The following is a 24,700-nucleotide window of genomic DNA, read 5'->3' on the forward strand; positions in this document are numbered from 1 at the left end:
TCTCAGGGGTAGACTTTTGCTCGAAGGGTTGTCTGAGGACAGTATATTTCAAGCAATTCTCTCAACGAAGTGCTTTTAAATTGAAGTCCAGTTTAATGGTAACTCATTAAAAAGCAACTTCAGAGTTGTCCATAAACATTTGGACATCAGGCAACACAGGCACACAATTTGCTTGGTCACAGTCTTCCTGCTACAGTGAAAAATATTTTGTTTTGCTTTGTTGTTTTTTTTTTTTTGTGTGTGTGTCAGAAGCGACTTGAGAAACTACAAGTCGCTTCTGTGGTAAGAGAATTGGCCATCTGCAGGGACATTGCCTAGGGGACGCCAGGATGTTTTACCATGCTGCGGGAGGCTTCTCCCATGTCCCCGCATGGGAAGCTGGAGCTGACAGACGGGAACTCACCCCATCTGGCAGATTTGAACTTCCAACCTTCAGGTCAGCAGGGTTTAACCCATTGCAACACCATAATATTTTGATGGAAATCATAGTTCTTGCAAGTTTATTTAGCTTGCAATTCTGGTTAAGGTTGCGTCTTATGTAAAGCAATAAAAATGACAACACTAACCTAAAGTAACACAGTCTATTGAGTATGTACATCAGACATACAGGGTAGAAGTTGCAGGTTCTAGAGTAAGCAGTCTCCAAATGTACTTTTTCGCATTGCCCAGTATTGCCATGTGTGGGCTTGAAATGCCATCTCAATAGACATTTGGTGCCATGGTTATTGGACGTACTAGCTACAAAGAAGCTTTTTTTGGAGTAAACATTGGCTAGCTAACAACAGCACCAGAAAAGTCTTGTGAATTCCCTTGTACATTTTGTTCAGTTCTCTAAATGCATGCTAAAAATGGGCAAGGGACAAATTAACAGCTGGATGGAAATCTAAAGAATGTTGTCAAGCAAAGATACAAGGCAGTTAAACATAAAGGTATAAGGACTCTGGAGAAGTATATAGGTAGGAAGAGGACAACAGAAGATAGAACAGATGTTCATGGTCACACTAAATGTATTTATTTTATTTTATTTATGACATTTTTACCCTGCCTTTCTCTAGCACAACCAGACAGCCATTTGATGTCTTCACCAATAAGCACCTAAAACAGTATTTAAAATAGACTTCTAAAATACATACATGACACTTTTTAAAACATATAAAAAACCAATATCTTCACAAATAGCCTCATTTTCCAAAGTTATCATCTGAGCCGTTCCAAATTGAATTGCACATAGTTCCGTGTTCATCTATTGTACTGGATTTCTGAAGGCTTGCTTAAAAAGCCACATCTTCACTTTTTTATGGAAGGTCCAGAGGAAGGGAGCTGATCTAATATCGCTAGGGAGGGAATTCTATAATCAAGGGGCCACCACTGAGAAGGCCCTGTTTTTTGTCCCCACCAGTCACGCCTGCGAAGAAGGCAGGACCAAGAACAGGGCTTCCCCAGATGATCTTAGACTCGTAGATGGTTCATAGGGAGAGATACGTTCGGACAGGTAAGCTGGGCCAGAACCATTTAGGGCTTTATAGGTTAAAGCCAGCACTTTGAATTGTGCTCAGTAGCAGACTGGCAGCCAGTGGAGCTGGAGCAACAGAAGAGTTGTATGCTCCCTGTACACAGCTCCGGTAAGCAATCAGGCTGCTGCCTGTTGGACCATTTGAAGCTTCCGAACAGTCTTCAATGGCAACCCCACATAAAGCACATTACAGTAGTCTATCTGGGATGTAACCAGAGCATGGACTACCATGGCCAAGTCTGACTTCCCAAGATATGGACACATCTGGTGCAGAAGTTTTAATTGTGTGAATGCTCCCCTGACCACTACCAAAACCTGGGGTTCCAGGCTCAGCGATGAGTCCAGGAGAACTCCCAAGTTGTGAACCTACATCTTCAGAGGGAGCATAACCCCATCCAACACAGGCTGTAACCCTATGTCCTGTTCAGCCTTACGACTGACCAGGAGTATCTTTGCCTTGTCTGGATTTAGTTTCAATTTGTTCGACCTAAACCAGACCGTCACAGCTGCCAAGCACTGAACAGCACCTTGGATGTTGAACCGGACAGAAATTGGCTATATAGTTGATAACAATGTTTTTAATGTGTTTTTAACTTAATGTTTTATTTACTGTTTTAAATTTGTTGCTATTTGTGTTTATATTTGTATTATATTGCGGCTTCGAATTGTGGTTGGTTTGTAACCAATAAATAATAATAAAAACTGGGATAAATGTGGCTAAGCATCATCAGAGTTATTAGTGAAGAAGAACACTAATTTTTGGTGACCATAGCAGTTTACTTTTGCGTGAGTTTACAGGGAATGGCAATAATCTGCCCTTTTCTATCCTCGTTCTCCTGTTGAGTTCATTGTGTGTTAACTATCTGCACTTTTAACACATGTTGCAGCCACTGAAGGTAGAGGAGGAAAACAACAGGAGTAGACAAAAACTCAAACATTTTAAAGCAATTGAAAAAGTCATTTTAAAAGGATTAATCGGAACTGTCCTTCCCAAATTGGGACAAATTGGAGAGTATGAAATCTCCATCTGTCCACGATGAATGAAGAATGGATGAAGATTTCATACTATTCATCTGTCAAAATCTTAATCTTCATCTGTCCACAATGGAGCCCCTGGTGGTGCAATGGGTTAACCCTTGTGCTGGCAGGACTGAAGAACAATGGGTCAGAGGTGCAAATCCGGGGAGAGCATGGATGAGCTCCCTCTGTCAGGTCCAGCTCCCCATGCGGGGGCATGAGAGAAGCCTCCCACAGGGATGGTAAAGCATCAAAAAACCCAGGGCATCTCCTGGGCAACATCCTTGCAGACGGCCAATTCTCTCACACCAGAAGCAACTTACAGTTTCTCAAGTCACTCCTGACATGGAAAAAATCTGTCTGATTTTCTCAGGGAGCAACAACAACAAAAAGGAAGTCTAGATTGGCTTGGATACAGAATGTAATGAACAAACACCATCCATACATTTAATCAAATATTTAATTGTTTTATATATATATATATATATATATATATATATATATAGGTTAACGCCGTCCTTAGTAGTTCAAAAACGGAAAAACTACAGAACCAAATATCACCAAATTTGGCCTTCTAATGCCTCATACCCCAAGGTATGACCAACAATTATCAAAATTCCAATAAACACCAAAACAAACTCACAAATTCAAAACAACACGGAGCATGCGCACAGGACTGGGGAAGCTGCACGTGCGCAGGAGAGCTCCTCCATTCTCTCTCTCTCACCTCGGCTCAACAGTCCTCTTTTCTCTGGCCACTTGCTTTCCCTGCCTCCGTTGGCTTCTCCTCATGCAATATAATTTAATCTATATTTAAAACCAAATGTTCGCTCCTTCTCATTGAAAGAAATATGCATACACATACACACATTTTATAGTTTCGCAAAAAGGAGAGTTATACTAAAAGTCCTCCCTTTTCTCCCCTTTGCAGAGCAGAGCGACCTCGGAAGCTCTTAACTGCGCGCAACTCTCTCAGGCACAGTCGTGTCATCTATAGAATGCCTGACTTTAGAGACGCAAAGGGGTAGAGCACCCCAAAGCGGTCCGGGCCTTTTTTCCTTCTGCTTGGACTCGCAACCAAGATGGCGGACGAGAAGCCTGTTTGCAGCTTCCTCTTCAAGAAGCGTCGCCCCGCGCAAAAGGGCTCAGCGCAAAAGGCCCGCCAGCGACAGGGAAGACACCTATGATTATTCCTTGTTAATGAAGTTCATTGGCTCGCCCGTTTGTTTATTTATTGTGTCAGAAACGGTAGTCCACGCTCTGGTTACATCCTGTCTAGACAACTGCAACGCTCTCTACGTGGGGCTGCCCTTGAAGACGGCCCAGAAGCTTCAATTAGTCCAACGTGCGGCAGCCATGATTCTAACAGGAGCGGAGCGCAGGGAGCATACGACCCCCCTGTTGAGCCAGCTCCATTGGCTGCCGATCTGCTGCCGGGCTCAATTCAAGGTGTTGGCATTGGCCTATAAAGCCCTAAACGGTTCCGGCCCAAGATACCTTTCTGACTGCATCTCGGCCTATGAACCCATCAGGACTCTGAGATCTTCCGGGGAGGCCCTGCTCTCGATCCCGCCGGCTTCTCAAGCACGGTTGGCAGGGACGAGAGATAGGGCCTTCTCGGTGGTGGCTCCTTGGCTGTGGAACGCCCTTCCTACAGATATTAGGCTGGCACCATCTCTCATGGCATTCCGAAGAAAGTTGAAGACCTGGATGTTTGTACAGGCGTTCGAGTAATCTAGGGCAATATTTGGTAATTCAACATAGGAATGGAACAATGGACAAAGAACCTGGACTACGCTTGGATGATGAGATGATTGGACATGGTTATTGTAATAATTGTGTATTGTAATTGCTTATTATTATTAGGGGATAATGTGTTAAGTTAATTGTTGTATGTTGCATCGAATTACTGCTGTTTTTACTGTTTGTTAACCGCTGTGAGTCGCCTTTGGGCTGAGAACAGCGGTATATAAGCAAAGTAAATAAATAATAAATTATAACTCTGAAACACCTTTTCACCACAAACCACACTCTGCCCAGGTTAAAAAAAATATTTTCAAGCCAATAGGTGGTTGAGTCCTCAGATTATTTATTTATTTATTTACATTTATATGCCGCCCTTCTCACCCCGAAGGGGACTCAGAGCGGCTTACTATATATATATATATATATATATATATATATATATATATATATACACACACACACACACACACACACACACACTATGTATTATTGTATTATTAGCATAGTATAATATCAGTATTAAATATTACTATATTGTACTATACCATTATATTGTAATATTATTAGTAATGTTGCATGTAATATAAAATATATAATTATAAGAGTAGTAGTAGTATATTGTATTACATTATTATTCTATTCTATATATATATAAATGCTTGGTGCATAATGAATTCCTTTTAAAAAAAGAACCAATGAACGAAATCATACCAAATTTGGCAACAAAATGTCTCACAACACAAGGAGTGATCATCACTCAAAAAATTATGATTTTGTTATTTGGGAGTTGTAGTTCCTGGGATTTATAGTTCAACTACAATCAAAGAGCATTCTGAACTCCACCTATGGAATCGAACCAAACTTGGCACACAGAACTCCCATGACCAACAGAAAAAACTGGAAGGTTTTGGTGGGCATTGACCTTGAGTTTGGGAGTTGTAGTTCACCTCCATCCAGAGAGCACTGTGGACTCAAACAATGATGGATCTGCACCAAACTTGGCACAAGCACTCAATACGCCAACTATGAACACAGATGGAGTTTGGGGGAAATAGATCTTAACATTTGGGAGTTGTAGTCACTGGGATTCACACTTCACCTACAATCAAAGGGTATTCTGGACCCCACGAACGACAGAATCAGGGCAGACTTCCCACACAGAACTCCCTTGACCAACAGAAAATACTTAAGGCCATCAGGGCAAGAAAACCTAAATGAAGTCCCCCTGACAATGAGCCATCCAGCCATAGATATAGATAGATAGATGGATGGATAGATGATAGATAGATAGATAGATAGATAGATAGATAGATAGATAGATAGATAGATAGATATAGATACGATTCACACACACATAGATATGGTATCATAGATTTGAAAGGGACCCTTAAAGAAGGACAATGATATGTTGCATGTTCCAGGGTGGGCAAACCAGACATTCTCCACATCAACACTGACAAACAGCAAGAAATACTGTTTACCCACAAGCATAAAGAAATTACATATATTAGAAACCAACACTTTCTCGTTCCAGATCAACAGACTGGGCCACAGCAACGCGTGGCAGGGGACAGCTAGTATATATATATAATTTACACCTCAATCTTAAATCTTGTGTGACTTCTAGTTAAGGATGCCCCTGATGAATAATTGTTCATCAATTATTTTCTGTATGTGTATTGAAGTTTTCAGATATAACAGATACACTTATAAAGTGTCCTTAGCAAGGGCAGTGATTGTTTTTGTTAAGATGGCAATATAGCTATGACTATATTGAACTCTAAACTATAGGGATGGTCAAACACAAACATCCATTTCACAGTTTTTATGAACCTGAAGAGAAACAAGAAAGCGTAGGAAAGGGTGGTGCTTGGACCAACTATTGAAATGGTTTCCTCTGTTATCTTTTAGTCTCTGAAGGAATGTGGGCTGGGAAATGAGGAGATGTGTGTGGCTGTTGTTTGTTTGACTTTATGCCCACAAAGAACCAGGAGCCATTGTTCACCTCCTTGCTGCCCTGCAGTACATGGGTCATAAATTAAGTGTGGGAAGAAAACAGTTGGCAGGATGAGAAATTGATGTCTAGCTTCCCAATAGAAGGTTTTGCCTTCATGCCAACAGAACAGAATGTTTGGTTCACAACCTGCCCAGACCACTGATCCTGCTGTGAAAATTTATTTATTTTATTTATTTACATCATTTATATCCCGCCCATATCAGCCCGCAGGTGACTCAGGGCGGTCTACATATCGGCACAATTTGATGCCATCAATACATACAATCAAAAGCGAAGACAATTAAGTGCATTTAAACAAAAAAGGCAGTGCAATAACAATTTAAAAAGAGCTATATCCTCTCAGAACCACAAAGAGATCTCTCCACTACCTGCAGAAGGGGAAATCTACAAGCATAAACTGTTCTTTCTATGAAGAAAATAAACTTTAGGTTCAAACACACCAAGAACCCTTAACTGCAGGGCATTTTAGATGTAAATAAATCTCCAGTCAGCTTCAGGAAGTAGGTTGGGGTTGAGAGGCAGTGCCATGATGTTGTGTTCACGGGGAGTCATTTTTAATAGGAGTACGTCCTGCCATGCTCTGAATTAGGACATTTTAGATATGGACATTTTAGGACACAGGTAGGAAGTGTCCGTTTAGTTGTTGGACTTCCATTATGCCTAGTCAACCCCCCTCATCTCCAGTCAATATAAATGTGGAATAACTAGAGCTGTACTGCAAAAGTAACTAGAAAGCTGTATATTTCCCAGACATTCAGTTGCTACTTCTCAGTTTCAGCTTGCAAGTCAAAGAAAAGTTATGCTGCTTCCATGCTTTGGCGATTGATGAGCATCTTTTCCTTAATTCCAAAGGAGATAAAGCAGTTATTGTTAGAAACAAGGTATGGGATTGGGGGAAATTAAATATTATCTGATGATTGCAGTGACAGTTTGATACCATTTGTGTGTTGAGATGAAGGGTGTGATGAATCTAACCTTTTGCCAGAAAGGCCGAAGCCTGGAAAGTCAGTAGCTGACATGTTGAGAGATAGGCAGGATAGTTAAGAGGCAAGAGGGAGGAGTCAGCCGACTCCTGATTGGCTAGAGCAATCAGGGGAGGAGCTAGGTTTTAGAAGGAAAAGGCTGTGTCTTTTGACAAGCTGGGAAAAGGGCTTTAAACATTGAAGAGTGTAGAAGGATAGTTAGGAAGAGGGAGCTGTGAAGAATTTAGACAGGAAGAGAGAACTTTTGAAGTGAGCCTTGAGGGTTAGAGCATAGGAAAGGCAAAGGTTCCTGAAACACTGTACTTAGTAGGGTCAGTGTAGGAAAGCCTGTTTGCTCTGTGACGCAGTCAGTGGGCTGTTCTCAGGGACACACTGTGTCAGTGTAGTGAATAGTGTGAAGCAAGGATCTCACAAGAAACAAAAGTTTTAGTCTTAAAAGAAAGACTGCTTGTCTAACCAGTTAAGCCTCAGTAACCACATTACGTTTTTTTGTACCACTCTTATGAAGAGTTGATTAGTTCATCAAGTTTAAAATAAACCTGTTTGTATTTCATCTTTAAACTGGTGTCTGCCTCGGTCTGTCCTACACATTAGATCTCAGCTAGCCTAAAGAAAACTAATTTCAGTCCAGTCAGCGAGAGAAGCAGCAACTACAGAAGAACCAAGGGCTTGAACAAACTTTACCAATTGCACATTCACACTTAGGTTTTCCTCAGACATATAATTGAGGTGGTGGCGGCGAATCTACTTAATTACATTGGTCAACATCGTTCATACAGTTGGTCACTTTAGAATATTACTGAGGTGGGATAAGAGAGTCTTTCCCCCTTGTCATAGTTGTTTACCATCATTAAAGTAGTGTCCAGCTGAACGTTAATTCCTTCAAACTGGTGGGCAGAGGTGGGATTGTGTTCCCCTCTGTCCAGTGTGTCGCTTATCATTTTTACACTGGTGGCAGCGGTGGGATTTGTATTCCCCCTGCCAAGGTGTCGTTGATCCTTATTACAAAGGGTGACACATGAATAGGCAATCCCATTTAAAAATGGAAGAGTTAAAATTATAAAGCAAAATGCACAGGAAACTGCTTCGGACTGGATCAGACTATTGCCAAGTATTGTCAGTTTGATTGGCAGCACTTCCTTAGAGTTTCTGACATAATTATTTCCTACCTCCATCTGAAGATCTCTGGTATTCTTTAGTAAGTACCCCCATCTAAGTGCTAATGAAGCCGGATTTTGCTTAGCTTTTGAAATCAAATGAAATTTACGTGTTCATGGAGGCGTAATAGTAGTAAAGAACTGATGTTTCAATGGGAAGGAGGATGGGGAAAGAGACGATAAAAACAAAAAAACGTTTATAGTTCTAAGACGTATCAGAGAATATTATCTTGCAAAAAAAGTTCTGGGTTAGCAGCCCATATGTACGTGTTCCCTTGTACTAGGAGGAAAGCAAAATAAAACACAATTTGAAAGATAAATTGGGATGGGGGGGGGGGGAGGCACGGGTGGGTTCCTGTTGGAAGCTTAGGACAGAATGTGAACTGCAGCTTCCTCAACCGTGAATGGAACTGCTTTTCATTGCACAACATCATCCTATATTCATTCCAAACCAGTCTGCAACTCATAGTTCCAAGAAATTGAGAACTCTTGTTTTTAGGAAACTGAAAGTGCTTTGAATCAGTGTGCAAAGCATTTTCGGCTATGTGGAAAATCCAAGTCTGGGGACTATGATGTGTCATTGGGGTTATGTTGAGGTCATCACTTTGAAATGAAGAGGTTGTGCGTAGAATTGTATTGGAAGACTGAGAAGTTCCTAGAGAGGTATTCTCTCAGGCAAAAGCCCCAGCAATTTCTTTATTCATGATTTTTCATGGTTTCTGTGGCTTTAACCCCAGCAAATCTGGAGGGCTGAGTGTAAATGTGTGTACCCTTTGAGACAGGAGGGGGAATAAGGGATAAAATCCCTGATTGCTAGGATTCTGGAGGACCTGGATATCTGAGGAGCTCAGACAACAAAAAGCAATGTATAACAAAATAATGTTTGATATATAAGACCAGAAAATGGCTTTAATGTTTGTTGTGAAATTCAGGGAGAGGTATGTAATCATGTCTATTGCCCCATTCCCATTGTCATCTCTCAGCAGCCCTGGAGACAGTAAGTTCATACCTTCCAAATCCTTGCTTAGATTGTGGCCTTAGGAATTTCTGGAATCAATCCTGCTGCTTTGATGCTCTCCCTTACCTGTGGAAGAAAACTCCCAGCAACTTTGTTCCATGAGTTTACCCATCTGGTAAAAGCCTTAGCAGTTTGACATATGAAATCCATAAATTCTGATAACATCTGTGCCTGTCATTACCCCAGAGCCTGTTTATAAGCCCCAATCCTTTTGCAGAAGTGTAGGCTTAGAAATCCTTCTAAGAATTTTCTAACAGCAGAACAAAATTGACCTTTTTATGTAGAACTGTTGCTTTGCTAGAAATAAATGCATACATAACTGCAGGAAACACTGCCTCCCTACCCCCCCCCCCCCCCCGCCCCAGCAGCGCTTCTTCTATTTATACGAAAGTTTGCACAATAAGTAACTACTGCACTCATAAAAATGCAAATCCAAGCAAATTTGAAATTTAAATCTGAAATAAAAATGTCAATATCTAGCTAATTAGTAGATATGTATACTTGCAACATGCCACGGAAAACAAGTGATTGAGTACACTGTAGCATTACCTAATTGCTAAGACGTTTAAATAGTTTTTCATGTTGTTCATCTCGGGAAGAAAAAGGCTTGTTGGTTGTGATCTTCTGCAAACTTTTTCAGGCTGTGGTAAAACTATTTTAGTTGCATTTAAAAGCAAATCTTTGCTTTCCTTTCATTTTTCTTGCATACCACAGGCAAAGCTGGAGACAGCGTGGTGGAATAACATGGTGGCAGAGTGCTGGTTTGCAACTCTGGAGATCAGGGTTCAAATCCTTATGGAAACCTACTAGGTGGCCTTGGGGAAGGACACTCTCTCAGCCTCAGAAGAAAGCAGGGGCAACACTTAGGTCCTTTCCACACAGCTGAATAAAATCCCACATTATCTGCTTTGAACTTGATATATGACAGTGTGGACTCAGATATTCAAGTTCAAAGCAGATATTGTGGGTGATTCTGCCTTAATATTCTTGGTTATATGGCTGTATGAAAGGGCCCTTAGGCTCACCATAAATTAGAAATGACTTAAAGAAGTACATCAACAATAGGCAGTGGCAACAATAGGCAATGATGACTACTTTATGAGCTAACATCTAAGAAACATTTTGAAATTCAGACTTGGAGAAATATGTTTTATAAGCAATATATTCCTGATGACTAGATACTATAAAACAAATCATTCCTGTCACAATACTCAAAATATACACCATTGAAATTCTCATTGTGCTGCTACTTACTTTGCTATTCCTTTTCATTACCTTAAAAAATCTTAAGAAAGAATCTTGTAAAAATGTGTCATAACATGCCCTTAAAAAGTAACATGAAAAGACTATATTACACAAATAAAATAATGCCTTCTTCTCATTGCAGAACTTTTGGAATATGAATCCATTTTAGCCAAGAAAAGTAACATCCTAATGGATTGATTAGTTATAATGTGTTAATTCCATGTTCTGATTATATTAAACATACGATGGGAGACTGATATTCTTAGTTCATACGGGAGTTTAAGTGTTCATGAAGTAAAACACTTATTTTCTTCACTCAAGAAGGAAAAGGGCAGAAGGTGGGAAATGCAGTTCAGGACTGAAGAAAGATTTTGAACAAGTGTTTAAATACAGTTTCTGGAGGAGCCAGACAAGCATCTGTTCTAATTGTAGAATCAGGAAGAGAATACGGATGTTGTCAAAGAATGGAAGGTGTAATTTTGAGCTGACATGAAGACAGAAAAATGTAGGGGGTGGAGAGGGGAGGGAAAAAGAAGAGTTAGGAAGAAAACAGACTATAAATGATTAAGATATTATATTGACCAAAACAGATAATTAATATCATAATAGAGAGAGTGTGTACTGTAGAGAGACAGTGTAATGTAGTGGCTTAAGTGTTGGACTAGAACACTGGAAGACCAGGGTTCACCTCCTTTTTTAGCTATGGAAATCCATTTGGTGCTTTTGAGCAACTCACACTCTCTCAGTTTCAGAGGAGGGCAATGCCAAAACTCCTCTAAATAAATGTTTTTAGGAAAACTCTGTTATAAGTTCATGTTAGGATCACCATAAATTGGAAATGACTTGATGTCACATAACAAGAAGAATGAAGACATAGGAAGGTGGAATTGAGAGAAAGAGTGAGAAATCGATGTGCATATCTGCATATCAATTGCGTCAGGGGTGATTTGAATGCAATATTCCTGCTTCTTGGCAGGGGGTTGGACTGGATGGCCTATGAGGTCTCTTCCAACTCTTTGATTCTATGATTCTATGATCTGAGGGTCCTTTCACACAGCCCTGTATCCCAGAATATCAAAGCAGAAAATCCCACAATATCTGCTTTGAACTGGGTTATCTGAATCCACACTCAGATAATGTGGGATTTTTTGCCTTGATAATCTGGGATATAGGGCTGGGGTGGAAGGGCTCCAGGAGCTGCCTACTTCCAGGAGTGAACTTCACAGATAGTAAACTAATATTACACAATAAAATTAATGCAGTTTGACAGTAGTGCAACTGCTATGGCTCAATGCTATAGAATCATGGGAGTTGGAGTGAGGATCCAGCACTATTGGGCCGAGAAAGCTGTAGACCCTGTGAAACTCTAACTTCCATGATTCCATAGCATTAAGTCATGAGAGGTAAAGTGTTGTCAAACTGTACAAAGTGTAGATCAGTGGTTCTCAACCTGTGGGTCTCCAGGTGTTTTGGCCTACAACTCCCAAAATCCCAGTCAGTTTAACAGCTGTTAGGATTTCTGGGAGCTGAAGGCCAAAACATCTGGGGATCCACAGGTTGAGAACCACTGGTGTAGATGAACCCTTAACTGTCAAATCCAAATACTGAACTAGATGGTTTCTCTGGTTTAACTATAATCGTTAGTCTCACTAAATTAACAGGAACTTGGTAAGTCAACACAAAATGTAAGTGCTGTTGGTTAAATTGGCCAAAAATGTCTCTTTTAACAAGATGAATGAGGAGATTTTTGGGGTGGAGGACAGTTCTATAAGTGCCTTTTGGAATAAGTTTTGTTTGTATTTATTGTTAATAGAATGTGTTCAGTCTATCTTAAATAGCATTTGAATCTACAAGAACAAAAACAAGCATTTCAGTATGTAATTAATTAGATGTAACTTGGGAGTTCTGTGGTTAGGATCCCCCAACATTTTATCAAATACATATGATCCAGAATTGCAACAACATAGCAATTTTATGTTTTTCTCAGGAATCAAATAGCAGCCTTTGTAGCTGTTTAAATTGGGAATATATCACGATATATTCCTAATTTAAACTGCTACAAAGGCTGCTAGTTGAGCCTGAAATAGTTAATTATTTCAGGCTCTTCCACAGCTGATGGTTCTTGAAATAATATGGGGCAATTATTCACAGAAGTCATAGTTTCCTGCTTGATTTCAAAACAATTAAGCCTGTGTGGGACGGCTCTGAAATTATGACAGTGTGGGATTAAGACATTGCTGATACAAAGTAGTAGTAGCTTTCCATCCACTATCATAAATTATATAAACATACTACCCAGGGTGGGCAATTACCGTATTTTGATAAAAAGGTATTGGTTTCCCCTTGACATTAAATCTTACTTACTTACTTAGGCGATCCCTCATTGGACGAGTAGGATAGTCTTCCATGATCTGTATTCTTGTGGCTCCATAGGTGGCTGTGGAGCCCTATTCTTGGCCTGCATCTTCTCCCACAGTGAGTGCATTGGTTTCCAGGTAGAAGGTGGTCTTGGTTGGGGTTGGCTTGATGCGCCTTCCTCCTGGCACATTTCTCTCTTTCACCCTCCATTCATGCCTCTTCAAATTCTGCAGCACTGCTGGTCACAGCTGACCACCAGCTGGAGCACTCAAGGGCCAGGGCTTCCCAGTTCTCAGTGTCTATGCCAGAGTTTTTAAGGTTGGCTTTGAGCCCAACTTTAAATCTCTTTTCCTATGCACCAACATTCTGTTTTCCGTTCTTGAGTTCGGAGTAGAGTAACTGCTTTGGGAGACGGTGGTTGGGCATCCGGACAATGTGGCCGGTCCAGTGGAGTTGATGGCGGAGGACCATTGCTTCAGTGCTGGTGGTCTTTGCTTCTTCCAGCATGCTGATATTTGTCATCTCTTCCCAAGAGATTTGCATGATTTTCCAGAGGCAGCGCAACTCCGGGAGTTGCATGTGACATCTGTAGACAGTCCATGTCTCGCAGGCATATAGCAGGGTTGGGAGGACAATAGCTTTATAGACAAGCACCTTGGTATCCCTACGGATGTCCTAGTCCTCAAACACTCTCTGCTTCATTCGGAAAAATGCTGCACTCGCAGAGCTCAGGCGGTGTTGTATTTTGGTGTCAATGTTGGCTTTGGTGGAGAGGTGGCTGCCAAGGTAGTGGAAATGGTCAACATTTTCTAATGTTACACCATTAAGCTGTATCTCTGGCATTAGAGAGGGGTTGGCTGGTAACTGCTGGAACAGCACTTTGGTTTTCTCGATGTTCAATGACAGGGCGAGCTTCTTGTATGCTTCTGCAAAGGTGTTTAGAGTGGCTTGTAGATCTTCTTCTGAATGCGCACAGATAACATTGTCATCAGCATACTGGAGTTCTATAACAGATGTTGTTGTAACCTTGGTTTTGGCTTTCAGTCTGCTGAGGTTTAGACATTAAGTCTAGTCGAGTCTGACTCTAGGGGGTGGTGCTCATCTCCATTTCTAAGTTGAAGAGGTCAAGTGGCCAGCATGACTGCATGGAGTGCCATTATCTTCCTGCCAGTGGTACCTATTGATCTCCTCACATTTGGATGTGTTCAAACTACTAGGTTGGTAATGCCGGGGCTAGCAACAGGAACTCACCCTGTTCTGTGGATTCAAATTGCTGACCTTTCAGTCAGCAAGTTCTGCAGCTTAGCAATTTAACCCACTACACCACCATGGCCCCTCGTACTGCATTTCGATACATAGGTCAAAAAAATATCCTCCCGTACTCTTCACTGTTATTAAATTTTTAACATTAATGCAGGCAGACCACCACATCCATGGATTCTGCACCCACAAATATAACCATCCATGGCTTGAAAATACTTTTTTAAAATGCCCCAAAGCAAGCCTTGATTTTGCCATTTTATATAAGTGAAACCATTTCACTATGCTGCTATTTATAAAGGAACTTGAACATCCACAGAGAGTCCTAAAACTAAATCCCAGCTTTGCATTGATCAACACTTCATGCCAGTGGATGAAGGTGGCCATTTTCCTTTGCCAAATTGTAGGTCCAGCCTTGGGAAATGAAATTTAATTCTCTCCCATTCTCTAATTTTTTTACTAGGCTTGTTTTAGTTATAGTAATCTAAAGAGGTCTGGGATTCTGATTTATGCTATCTGGTTCTCTCCCTGGGGAAATATGTGTATGGTACCTGCATTTGGAGTATGCACATTTCATCCTGGTTCTTATATAGACATTTCATTTCTGGATTCAGAACCACAAAAAGAAAACTAATGAAAAAATATATCCCCGTCTTCTGTGAAATATGCAATACACTTTTGGTGGATGATGTTGCAGAGCTGCATAGAAACATAAATGGATTTATGATGTCTGCTGCAGAGATGATTGGATCAAGAGAAGACTCCTGGCAGAGCCATAATGTAATGCCATTTCTTGCTTGTGCTCTCTGCTTATTGCAGTGAACATGTAGGGGGGGTGGGGTGGAGAGAGAAGGGTAAAGGGATTAAAGCTCATTTTAGAAAATCAATAATTCTAGGTGCCTGAATAAGCTTTGGGAGAGCCTCCCTCCCTCCCTCTCCAAAACCACATGGCATTGCACATCTTTTCCAGCACAACTGTCCCTCTGACTTCACTGGGATGAGTAAAAGCCATTTACAGCCTCCATTAAATGTTGCTAGTAACTGTGCTTACTCATAAGTAGTAGCCTTCTCTCCTCCCCTTTTTGCCTAGTCACTTTTGTTTCAACATGGGTGTGACTTCTCATCTTGCTCCCCTCCCTCTTAAGTCACTCCTTCAGTTACTTTGAATTGGAATAAGAACTGCAGCAAACTTCAGAGGCTGGCTCTCTGAGCAGACTTGACAAGACCTGGGACCTCCCCCACCCCTCGTCTCTCCTTTGTATAGGCTGTGAGGAGAACTTCTTGCCTTTTGCACATTAACCCGAGGAGCAAACAATGGCCAAGTTCTGGTTGTGTGCAGCTGTTGGACTTTACTTGTTGCAGCTTTGCTCAGCACAGATAGGTAAGTGACTTATGAATGAAATCTCTCATACTTGCTGATTTCTCTTCGTATGTTTTCGATAACAAAACAGTGGCAGTTTGGCAGCTGGAGAATTTCTGGCATGTTCAGTTTCTTTGACATTTCACTGTTTCTCCAATGACCATGACACTGAACTGTAACATGTGCATTGTTTTACCAATGCCTCTGTATATAAGTTAGAAAAGTATAGAAATGCAGAAGTTATAAAAACTGAAGGGAGAATATTGATAGTTAAAGTTAACAGTATATACTAGGGAATGAAAAAGCTTCTAACACATCTGGATTATATTCAGTGATGGAAACCGCAGTTATGTATTTATTTTTGATGCTTTCTTTCTGTGAAGCAGACAGTCTGGTGTGTGTTTGGGAGGGATGGAATGACTTCTGCCTTACAATAGCTGTATTTTTGTGTTCACGTATTTGTGAAAAAGATGTGATTGCATACATAAGACATGCAGAAGCTGTAATGCCTTCTTTTCATTGTAACAGGGATGAAAATGTGAGCATTTAACTCAAGAGAAAAAGTTGAAAATGCTAGCTCATTTTAAAAGCTCTTAATCTGAGCAAGGGCTGTGAGATTTGGAAGCAAACTTGCAGTCAGAGTAAGAGAGGATCACTCATTTTCTAAAACTAGTTTTCTGAAGTCCGTCCGTGAATAATGAAATCAAATGCTTATTTGGAGAATGAAAGTGGTTCATGTGTTTAAGAAAAATCACATGTCTATGCCCAAAATGATAAAATGCTCTTAAAGTTTGATGCGATACAGAAGTACGAGTAATAATTGTGCCTTTAACAGAGACTCATTGTTAATAGAAATTGCCTTGAGCTGCTTTGAAGGGAATCTATTATCCTTTCCCCCTTATTTCCCCTCCCAAACCAGTTCCTGGGAGGCTAACAAAACACTTTTTCATTGCCTTCTTGATAGTTTTATATTTAATTGGGCATCTAGAAATAAACTGCAGCATGCTTGTAGCTCTGCAAATGGGTGTGTCAGAGCACACAGTTCCAAACACGTTTTGGAATCATCAGGGGAAAAAATTCCAGTATTGCATTTGTCCCAGTGATTATTGTGTGTTTCATTTTAAAAGAAGTCAGATACTTGAGTGTGCATTTCCCATATATAAGACAGCATTCTTGCTCTCTGTGAGATATATGATACCTTTGTGTGATTTAAATGTTGGAATACATGTAGCATATACATGTATTCTGTAGATTAGTTATACTTTTATTTACTTAGCATTGATCTTCTATGAACTATTAGAACTTCAGTAAGTAACTGTAGCCTGCAATTATGTTGGGCATAAGCTTTCTTGAACAGATGGAAGAAAGCCACTATCCCCATGTGTTCTACTCTTTGGTGCGGTTAACAAAATGTATATCATGCTCCATCTATGCTTCACTGGAAACTTTTTAAAAGCTTAACAAAGTATTATGATATGGCTACAGAATATTTTTGTTGGTATGCAGTACATTCCAGGCAAGCTTTGTAGTCACAAATGGCTTTGCAAATGAAAATCTCTCCTCACCACCCCACACTGAGCTAAGGACCGTGGCTTTTTCATGGAGTTAAGATCATTGGTGGTATAAATACTTTCCCCATTTGTATCTCCAGTAAACCTATTTTCAAGGGACAGTATTGCGATGTCATTTTGGCCAAATGTAATATCATTGAATGAAATAAATATATGTGTAAATAACAGGTAGGATGTGAAGGTTCTCTCAAATAACTTTCAGCTCCCTAGGGAATTTCTCTCTAGAGAAAGCATTTATATTACTTTTATGATAGCCAGTTAATGTGATATAGAATTCTAGTCCATAGTGTTGGATAGAGGCTAGTGAGACTTGAAAGTAAAGCTGGATTTGTCAAAGCCTGGAAAAATTACTTTCTGACCACAATTCTAGAAATCTCTAGCTGGTCATTGCTGGCTTAGATTTTATGGACTGCACAGTTAAGTAACTTTTCCAAGGTTTATTGATTATTCATGAAGCTCACAAAGTTGTAATCGACATTTAACTTTTTCTCAGTTCAACATATACAGTTTGACCCCATTATTCACAGATTCAATATCCATGATTTCTGTTTATAAGTTACCAGAAGTTGTGTTGGAGATTCATAACTGTTCCAATGCCACACTTGAAAATGTTTGAAGGAAACCACTCATACTGGGAGAGCTGGTGACATCATTACTTTCTATGCTATTTTTGGTCAACCATAGAACCTGCCTTCTCTTCTTGTTAAAATTTCATTACACTTTCTTCAAATAAGCCATGCTGCTGGGATTTCAAATAGAAATCCTAGCAGTTCTCAACACTCCATATTACATGACACAATAAGTTGTGGAAGACAGTAGCTCAGTTCCTTAGGTACCACCAAAGCAGACCAACTGTTTAGGTAAAACCACTTGAGTAGATTTCGTTTCTCTAACTCAAGCATCCTCAAACTGTGACTCTTCAGCTGTTTGGGTTTCCAACTCCCAGAAGCTATAGCCAGCTTGTTCAGTGGTCAGGAATTCTGGAGTTGGAGACCCCAATAACAGTTTAAGGATGTTTGCTCTAATGTCATTTTCATGTGCTCTTGTTTTTGCCATTTCCAAAAAGCTTTAAATGAAATGACATTTTCAGTAAGACCTTTGAACCAATATAAAAAATTCACTGTGGCAGCTACATGTTTCCTGTGAATTTCTGATTCAAGTTCAAAATGTTAATTTTGAATTTTTAACACTTTCATGGCATAAGACTGGCTTATCTGAAAAATAGTTTTTTTCACCTTTTTGTTCAGACCTTAAGACCTTCTTCTGAGATTCTTCTTAGGGTGTGCCCAAAAGATGAGGTGTGGTGAATGGCTACTCTAAGTTTGTCATTTAACATCAAAATGTTAAATGATTTGTGCCAGGCAAGCTTAGTTAGGATGGGAATTCCATACCTGAGAAGGTACTACTAAAAGGCCCATTTCTAATCTTCCATCCTAATAACATTTCAATGAGGGAGGAAGGCGGCGGTGTTGAGGAGTTATCCATCTCTCCGTTGCCATGGACCGACCACCACCTGGTCAGCTTTAGACTTACTGCACCCCCTAACCTCCGCAGAGGTGGAGGACCTATTAAATTGGTCCGCCCCAGGAGGCTTATGGATCCGGAGGGATTCCTGATGGCTCTTGGGGAATTCCCCGCCACCTCGGTTGGTGATCCTGTTGATGCCCTGGTCGCTCTCTGGAATGGGGAGATGACTAGGGCAATAGACACGATCGCTCCAGAACGTCCCCTCTCAAGTAGCCGAACTAAACCAGCCCCTTGGTTTACTGAGGAGCTGGCAGCGTTGAAGCGAAAGAAGAGGGAACTAGAGGGCGTGTGGCGTTCGGATCCGAGCGAGCCAAATCGAACACGGTTTGTGTCCTTTTTAAGGTCATATGCTGCGGCAATAAGAGCCGCAAAGAAAACTTTCTTTGCGGCCACTATTGCGTCTGCAAAGAACCGTCCGGCTGAACTGTTCCGAGTTGTCAGAGGCCTGTTAAAACCCACCATTCAGGATGGGTGCCCTGATGACTCGGCAGCTCGCTGTGAAGCCTTTGCTCAGTTCTTTGCAGACAAAGTCGCTTTGATCCGCTCTGGACTGGATACCATATTAACGGCAGTCTCTGAGGATGTAACACGAGCATCTGCTTGTCCAATTTTGATGGATTCATTTCAATTGGTTCAAACCGAGGATGTGGACAAGGTGCTTGGAGGAATGAGAGCTACCACATGCATCCTAGACCCCTGCCCATCCTGGCTTCTAAATGAGGCCAGAGGGGGATTGGCTGAGTGGGTTAAGGTGGTGGTTAATGCCTCCCTTCGGGAAGGCATATTTCCAGCCAGCTTAAAGTAAGCTGTGATAAAACCGCTGTTGAAGAAACCATCATTGGACCCCACTCAATTTGTCAACTATCGGCCTGTTTCCAATCTCCCCTTTTTGGGCAAAGTCATGGAATGTGTGGTGGCCTCACAACTCCAGGCATTCTTGGTAGACACGGATTATCTGGATCCGGCACAGTCTGGCTTTAGGCCGGGGCATGGTACCGAGACAGCCTTGGTCGCCTTAGTGGATGATCTCCGTCGGGAGCTCGACAGGGGGAGTGTGTCCCTGTTGGTGCTACTCGACCTCTCAGCGGCCTTCGATACCGTCGACCACGGTATCCTTCTGGGACGCCTCGCGGGAATGGGTCTCGGAGGTACTGCGTTGCAGTGGCTCCGGTCATTCCTCGAGGGTCGGTCTCAGAAGGTGTTATTGGGGGACTCCTGTTCTAACCCACAACATTTGTTTTGTGGGGTTCCTCAGGGTTCAATACTGTCCCCCATGTTGTTTAACATCTACATGAAGCCGCTGGGCGAGATCATCCGGAGTTTCGGGGTGCGGTGTCATCTGTACGCAGATGATGTCCAACTCTGTCACTCCTTCCCACCTGCTACTAAGGAGGCTGTCGAGGTCCTGAACCGGTGCTTGGCCGCTGTGACGGTCTGGATGGGGGAGAACAAATTGAAATTGAATCCAGACAAGACAGAGGTACTCCTGGTCAGTCGCAGGGCCGAACAGGGTATAGGGTTACAGCCTGTGTTAGACGGGGTCGCACTCCCCCTGAAGACACAGGTTCGCAGTTTGGGTGTGATCCTGGACTCATCGCTGAGCCTGGATCCCCAGGTTTCGGCGGTGACCAGGGGAGCATTCGCACAGTTAAGACTCGTGTGCCAACTGCGACCGTACCTTGGGAAGTCTGACTTGGCCACGGTAGTCCACGCTCTGGTTACATCCCGCCTTGATTACTGCAACGCTCTCTACGTGGGGTTGCCTTTGAAGATGGCTCGGAAGCTCCAACTAGTCCAACGGGCGGCAGCCATGGTACTAACAGGAGCAGGGCGCAGGGAGCATACAACTCCTCTGCTGTACCAGCTCCACTGGCTGCCGATTAGCTACCGGGCCCAATTCAAAGTGCTGGCATTGGCCTTTAAAGCCCTAAACGGTTCTGGCCCAACATATCTATCCGAACGTATCTCGGCCTATCAGCCCACCAGGACCCTAAGATCTTCGGGAGAGGCCCTTCTCTCCATCCCGCCTGCTTCACAGGTGCGGCTGGCGGGAATGAGAGACAGGGCCTTTTCTGTGGTGGCCCCGCGGCTTTGGAATGCCCTCCCTATAGAGATAAGATCAGCCTCCTCGCTGATAGTATTTCGGAAAAAACTCAAGACATGGATGTTTGAGCAAGCATTCGGCTAATCCGATGCGATGAAACCTCTGATCAAGGACTGGCAATCACAGACAACGAAATTGGATTATGATTTTAATTTAAGAGATGCATTGGTCTGTATTGGTGGCCCAATACTGTGTATTGTATATGTATGTGTTTTATATTTTTAATTGGAATATTGTTGTTTTTAAATGTTGTAAACCGCAATGAGTCGCCGTTTTAGGCTGAGATATTAGCGGTATACAAGTGTACTAAATAAATGTCATGTGAAGACCTTATTTCCCATGCGTGTTAATCTCCTCTAATTCTAAATAGTTTTAACATTGTTAATTGTTCTTGTGTTTTGTTTTGGACTTGTTCCGTCATATGTCTATTGTTCTTGTTGTTGTAAGCTACTTTGCAAATATGATCTTTTGCAAGTGTAAAACATACAGTCTGTTTGTTTATTTGTTTATTTACCAGATGTATCTCCCAGCATGAGATAAATAAATGTTGGCTGACAAAACTTATGAATGATTGAGAGTGAATTGGTGGAGGATATAAGTTCCTTCTCAACAAAGAAAGCAGTTGTGAACTACTTTGACAATACTGCTGGATATGGTCTTCAGTCAGGGCTAACATGTGGATGAATCTGATATAAATTACTACAACTTGGAGGTCCACATGTGGCCTGTGACCCAATTACGTTCCATATGTTTGTCTTTTTCCTCAATAATATCATTATATGTTGATTATTTTTGGACATACATTCCAAAATTGGTGGATTTAAAAGAAAATAACATGGTTGTGTATTACTAAATTCTCAAGATTTTAGTTGAGTCTTCTTTGCTACAAGAAAGGCAGCTCAAGTGGGAAAAAGGGAAGCCTCAAGTGAGCCAAGAGATATAGTACTATCAGTGAGTAGAAGGGAACAAGAAAGGTGGATGGGCAAATGGCTTTGGAAGAAGCCAGTGATGTTGGTGGTGGCAACTGTAAACCAACAGAGGTGATGATTCTGTGGTGGTTTCAGCTGCCTGCAGGAGAGGTGCCCTTCCACCTCAATAACACTCATAATTCTTTACCAATCCTTCTGTTCCCCAAGAGAAGCTCCCAAACATGTCTTGAATGTCCTGGATTGACCTCTCTGATGCACATGACACAGAAGGGAGACAGCTTCTGGATGCAGGTTATGAATCTTTTCTAGGTCCTCAATTTTTTTCACAGGGACTCAAACCCCCTCTCGACAGGTCTTCCTTTAATACCTCTATCCTACTATGTAATGCTTTATGGACATTAATATGAAGAAGCATGGCAGTGATTATTCCAGATAGTCTTACAGAGCTTCACAATTGTATTTGGGTGGAGTTAAAATCCATGTTTAGTGGCAATTATCTGGGCAATGTGAAGAGAGTACAGTAAGAATGCAATCCAAGAAGTGTGATGTCATTGCAACTGCAATTGCCAATTCTTGGGACTGTTTCAGAATGGGAGTGGAAGAAGACATACATTCTGGAAAGAAATTGGAGAGGACAATTGATGAAGGATTGTTGGTATTATATTGATTGAAAATTGAACTGGAAATAAGATAGCATCTAGGTTAAGAGCACAGAGAAAAAAATAGTTGGGATTTTTAATGGTTTTTACTCGGTTTAGAATAGTACAATTGTATTGGAAGAGGCCACATGGGTCGTTTAATTTAATGCCCTGCCATGCAGGAAAGGAAGAATCAAAGCATCTCTGACAGAAGGCCCTCCAGCCTCTATTTAAAATCCTCCAGGAAGCAGCTCCCGTCACACTCCAAGGCAGAGAGTTCCACTGATGAACAGCTCTTACAGTCTGAAAGTTCTTCCTAATGTTCAGATAAAATTTCCTTTTCTGTAATTTGCTCTGAAGTCTATTTATTTATTTATTTACAACATTTATATGCCGCCCTTCTCACTCCGAAGTGGACTCAGAGCGGCTTACAATATATATTTTCATACAATATATTATATTATTAGCATAGTACAATATCAGTATTATATATTGCACTATACCATTATATTGTAATATTATTTGTAATATTACATGTAATGTAAGTATATAATTATAATTATAATATTGTATTATTATTACTAGTGTTATATTGTATTACATTATAATATTATAAATATTACATGTATATACAATATACTAGATTATATTATTAGTAAAGACAAGATGGAAGTGTCTTCTGCTCCCCTCTGTCTTCTCTCTGACCAGAGCAGCCGTTGGTGCCACAGGAGGGAGGGGTTTCCCAACTGATGATATAGTCTAGTCTCCAGGGCAGCAGAAAACAAATCTGCTCTCTCTTCCTTATGATAGCCATTCAAATATTTAAATATGGCAATCAGGTCTCCTCTCAACCTTCTCTTCTGCAGGTTAAACATAACAAGCTCTTTAAGATGCCCCTCATAGGGTCTTGTCTCCAGACCTTTATCATTTTAGCCAACCTCCTCTGGACACCTTCCAGTTTGTCAATATTCCTCTTGAATTGTGGTGCCCAGAATTAGACACAGTATTCCAGGTGAGGTCTGACCAAAGCAGAATAGAGAGAATATCTGTTGACATCCCAGACCCCATTCTTTATTTGTAGAATTTAAAAAATAATATCTGGTTCATAGTCTGCTATTTGTACATTTCATAATCACATTCCCTAGGAAATTATGGACATCTGAACTACATAGACTCATAAAAGCAATTAAAGCTAAACATAGGGTATAGTTTATTCTATTTTAATTTTTGGAAGTATCTTTTCAAGCACTGCAATGTTTAAAAAGGTTGAAAAAAGATCACAATACAAATCAAGCTTGACATATTTCAGATTCCTTCCATATTATGAGCCATTTTTTATTTGGAAGATGATTGTTTTAGCTTAGCAGACAGCAGAAGAGCAAAAGCAGCTGCTTGGGTTGGAAAACATCGAATGAAATTAGTAAGCCTGGTGTCTGATATTTAAAATGGCAAATATCAGAGAAATGAGCAAACAGATGGAAAAGTGATGGATAAGAAGACTGGTTCTCGATGGGGAAATGATGCTGAAAGGTGTAAAAGATTTAAGATTTTTTTTTGTTTTTTATATTTATACTCATTTCGACTATATGAACATATCACAGTTAACAAAGCCTCTAAGTTTTTAGTAGCATCAACATTGGAAGGATTGAGAAAGAGGGTTGGAAAAACAGACTTTTGGTACTGTGTTCAGCAGCATGACTGAAGTAAACAATATAATAAATTTGAGCTGTGAATAATGATACATTATTCTAATTTATCCTACTGTAGCTGAATGTGCCTGCCTAAAACAGGCAAGGTTAACAGCTTCTCCCTCTAGTATCCCTTAATAAGCATGTATGAATAGTGCAAAAAAAAAAAAAAGGACAAGGGGAAATAAGATGAGCCACCCCCATGAGCAATCCACAACTTATTGAAAATGGAAACAGTCAAAAAGTGGAAGTTGACGAAAGACATAAACATCTGGATGCATTTGAGAAGAAATTTTCAAGTGGCTCAACACCTGAAAACGGAACATGTCTTTGAAGGCTGAACATGTTCTTGTTTACATAGGTTGGATCCAGACTGATTAAGTCCCAGATTCGTGCTCTTTCTGATTTTATATTGAATTAAAACACACTAATCTGAGGAGATAGTACAAAAGTCTCAGATCACACTGGAAGCTGAGCAAAATTGCTGTCTATAAACATGTACATTGCTGTCTATAAACATCTGGAAAGCCAAAGATTTTACACTCTTTCCAAACAGATTCCAAGTTTTT

At 40.9% G+C, this 24,700-nt stretch overlaps 1 protein-coding gene across 9 annotated transcripts in view; it reads left to right on the forward strand.

The window, feature by feature from the left end:
• The first annotated feature begins 15,294 nt into the window (after positions 1-15,294).
• The window catches only part of CD44 (CD44 molecule (IN blood group)), a 103,139-nt gene continuing 93,733 nt past the window's right edge, over positions 15,295-24,700 (forward strand). For 5 of the 9 annotated variants that reach the window (XM_067462721.1, XM_067462725.1, XM_060764830.2 and 2 more), the window contains exon 1: positions 15,295-15,695. In XM_067462721.1, coding sequence (XP_067318822.1) covers positions 15,629-15,695 — 67 coding nt within the window. In that variant the 5' untranslated portion in view covers positions 15,295-15,628. The remainder of the gene's footprint in view (positions 15,696-24,700) is intronic. The other 4 variants (XM_067462723.1, XM_067462727.1, XM_067462728.1 and 1 more) reach the window with 3 other exon arrangements.

The sequence above is a fragment of the Anolis sagrei genome, chromosome 1 (genome assembly GCF_037176765.1).
Source record: "Anolis sagrei isolate rAnoSag1 chromosome 1, rAnoSag1.mat, whole genome shotgun sequence".
NCBI lineage: Eukaryota > Metazoa > Chordata > Lepidosauria > Squamata > Dactyloidae > Anolis > Anolis sagrei.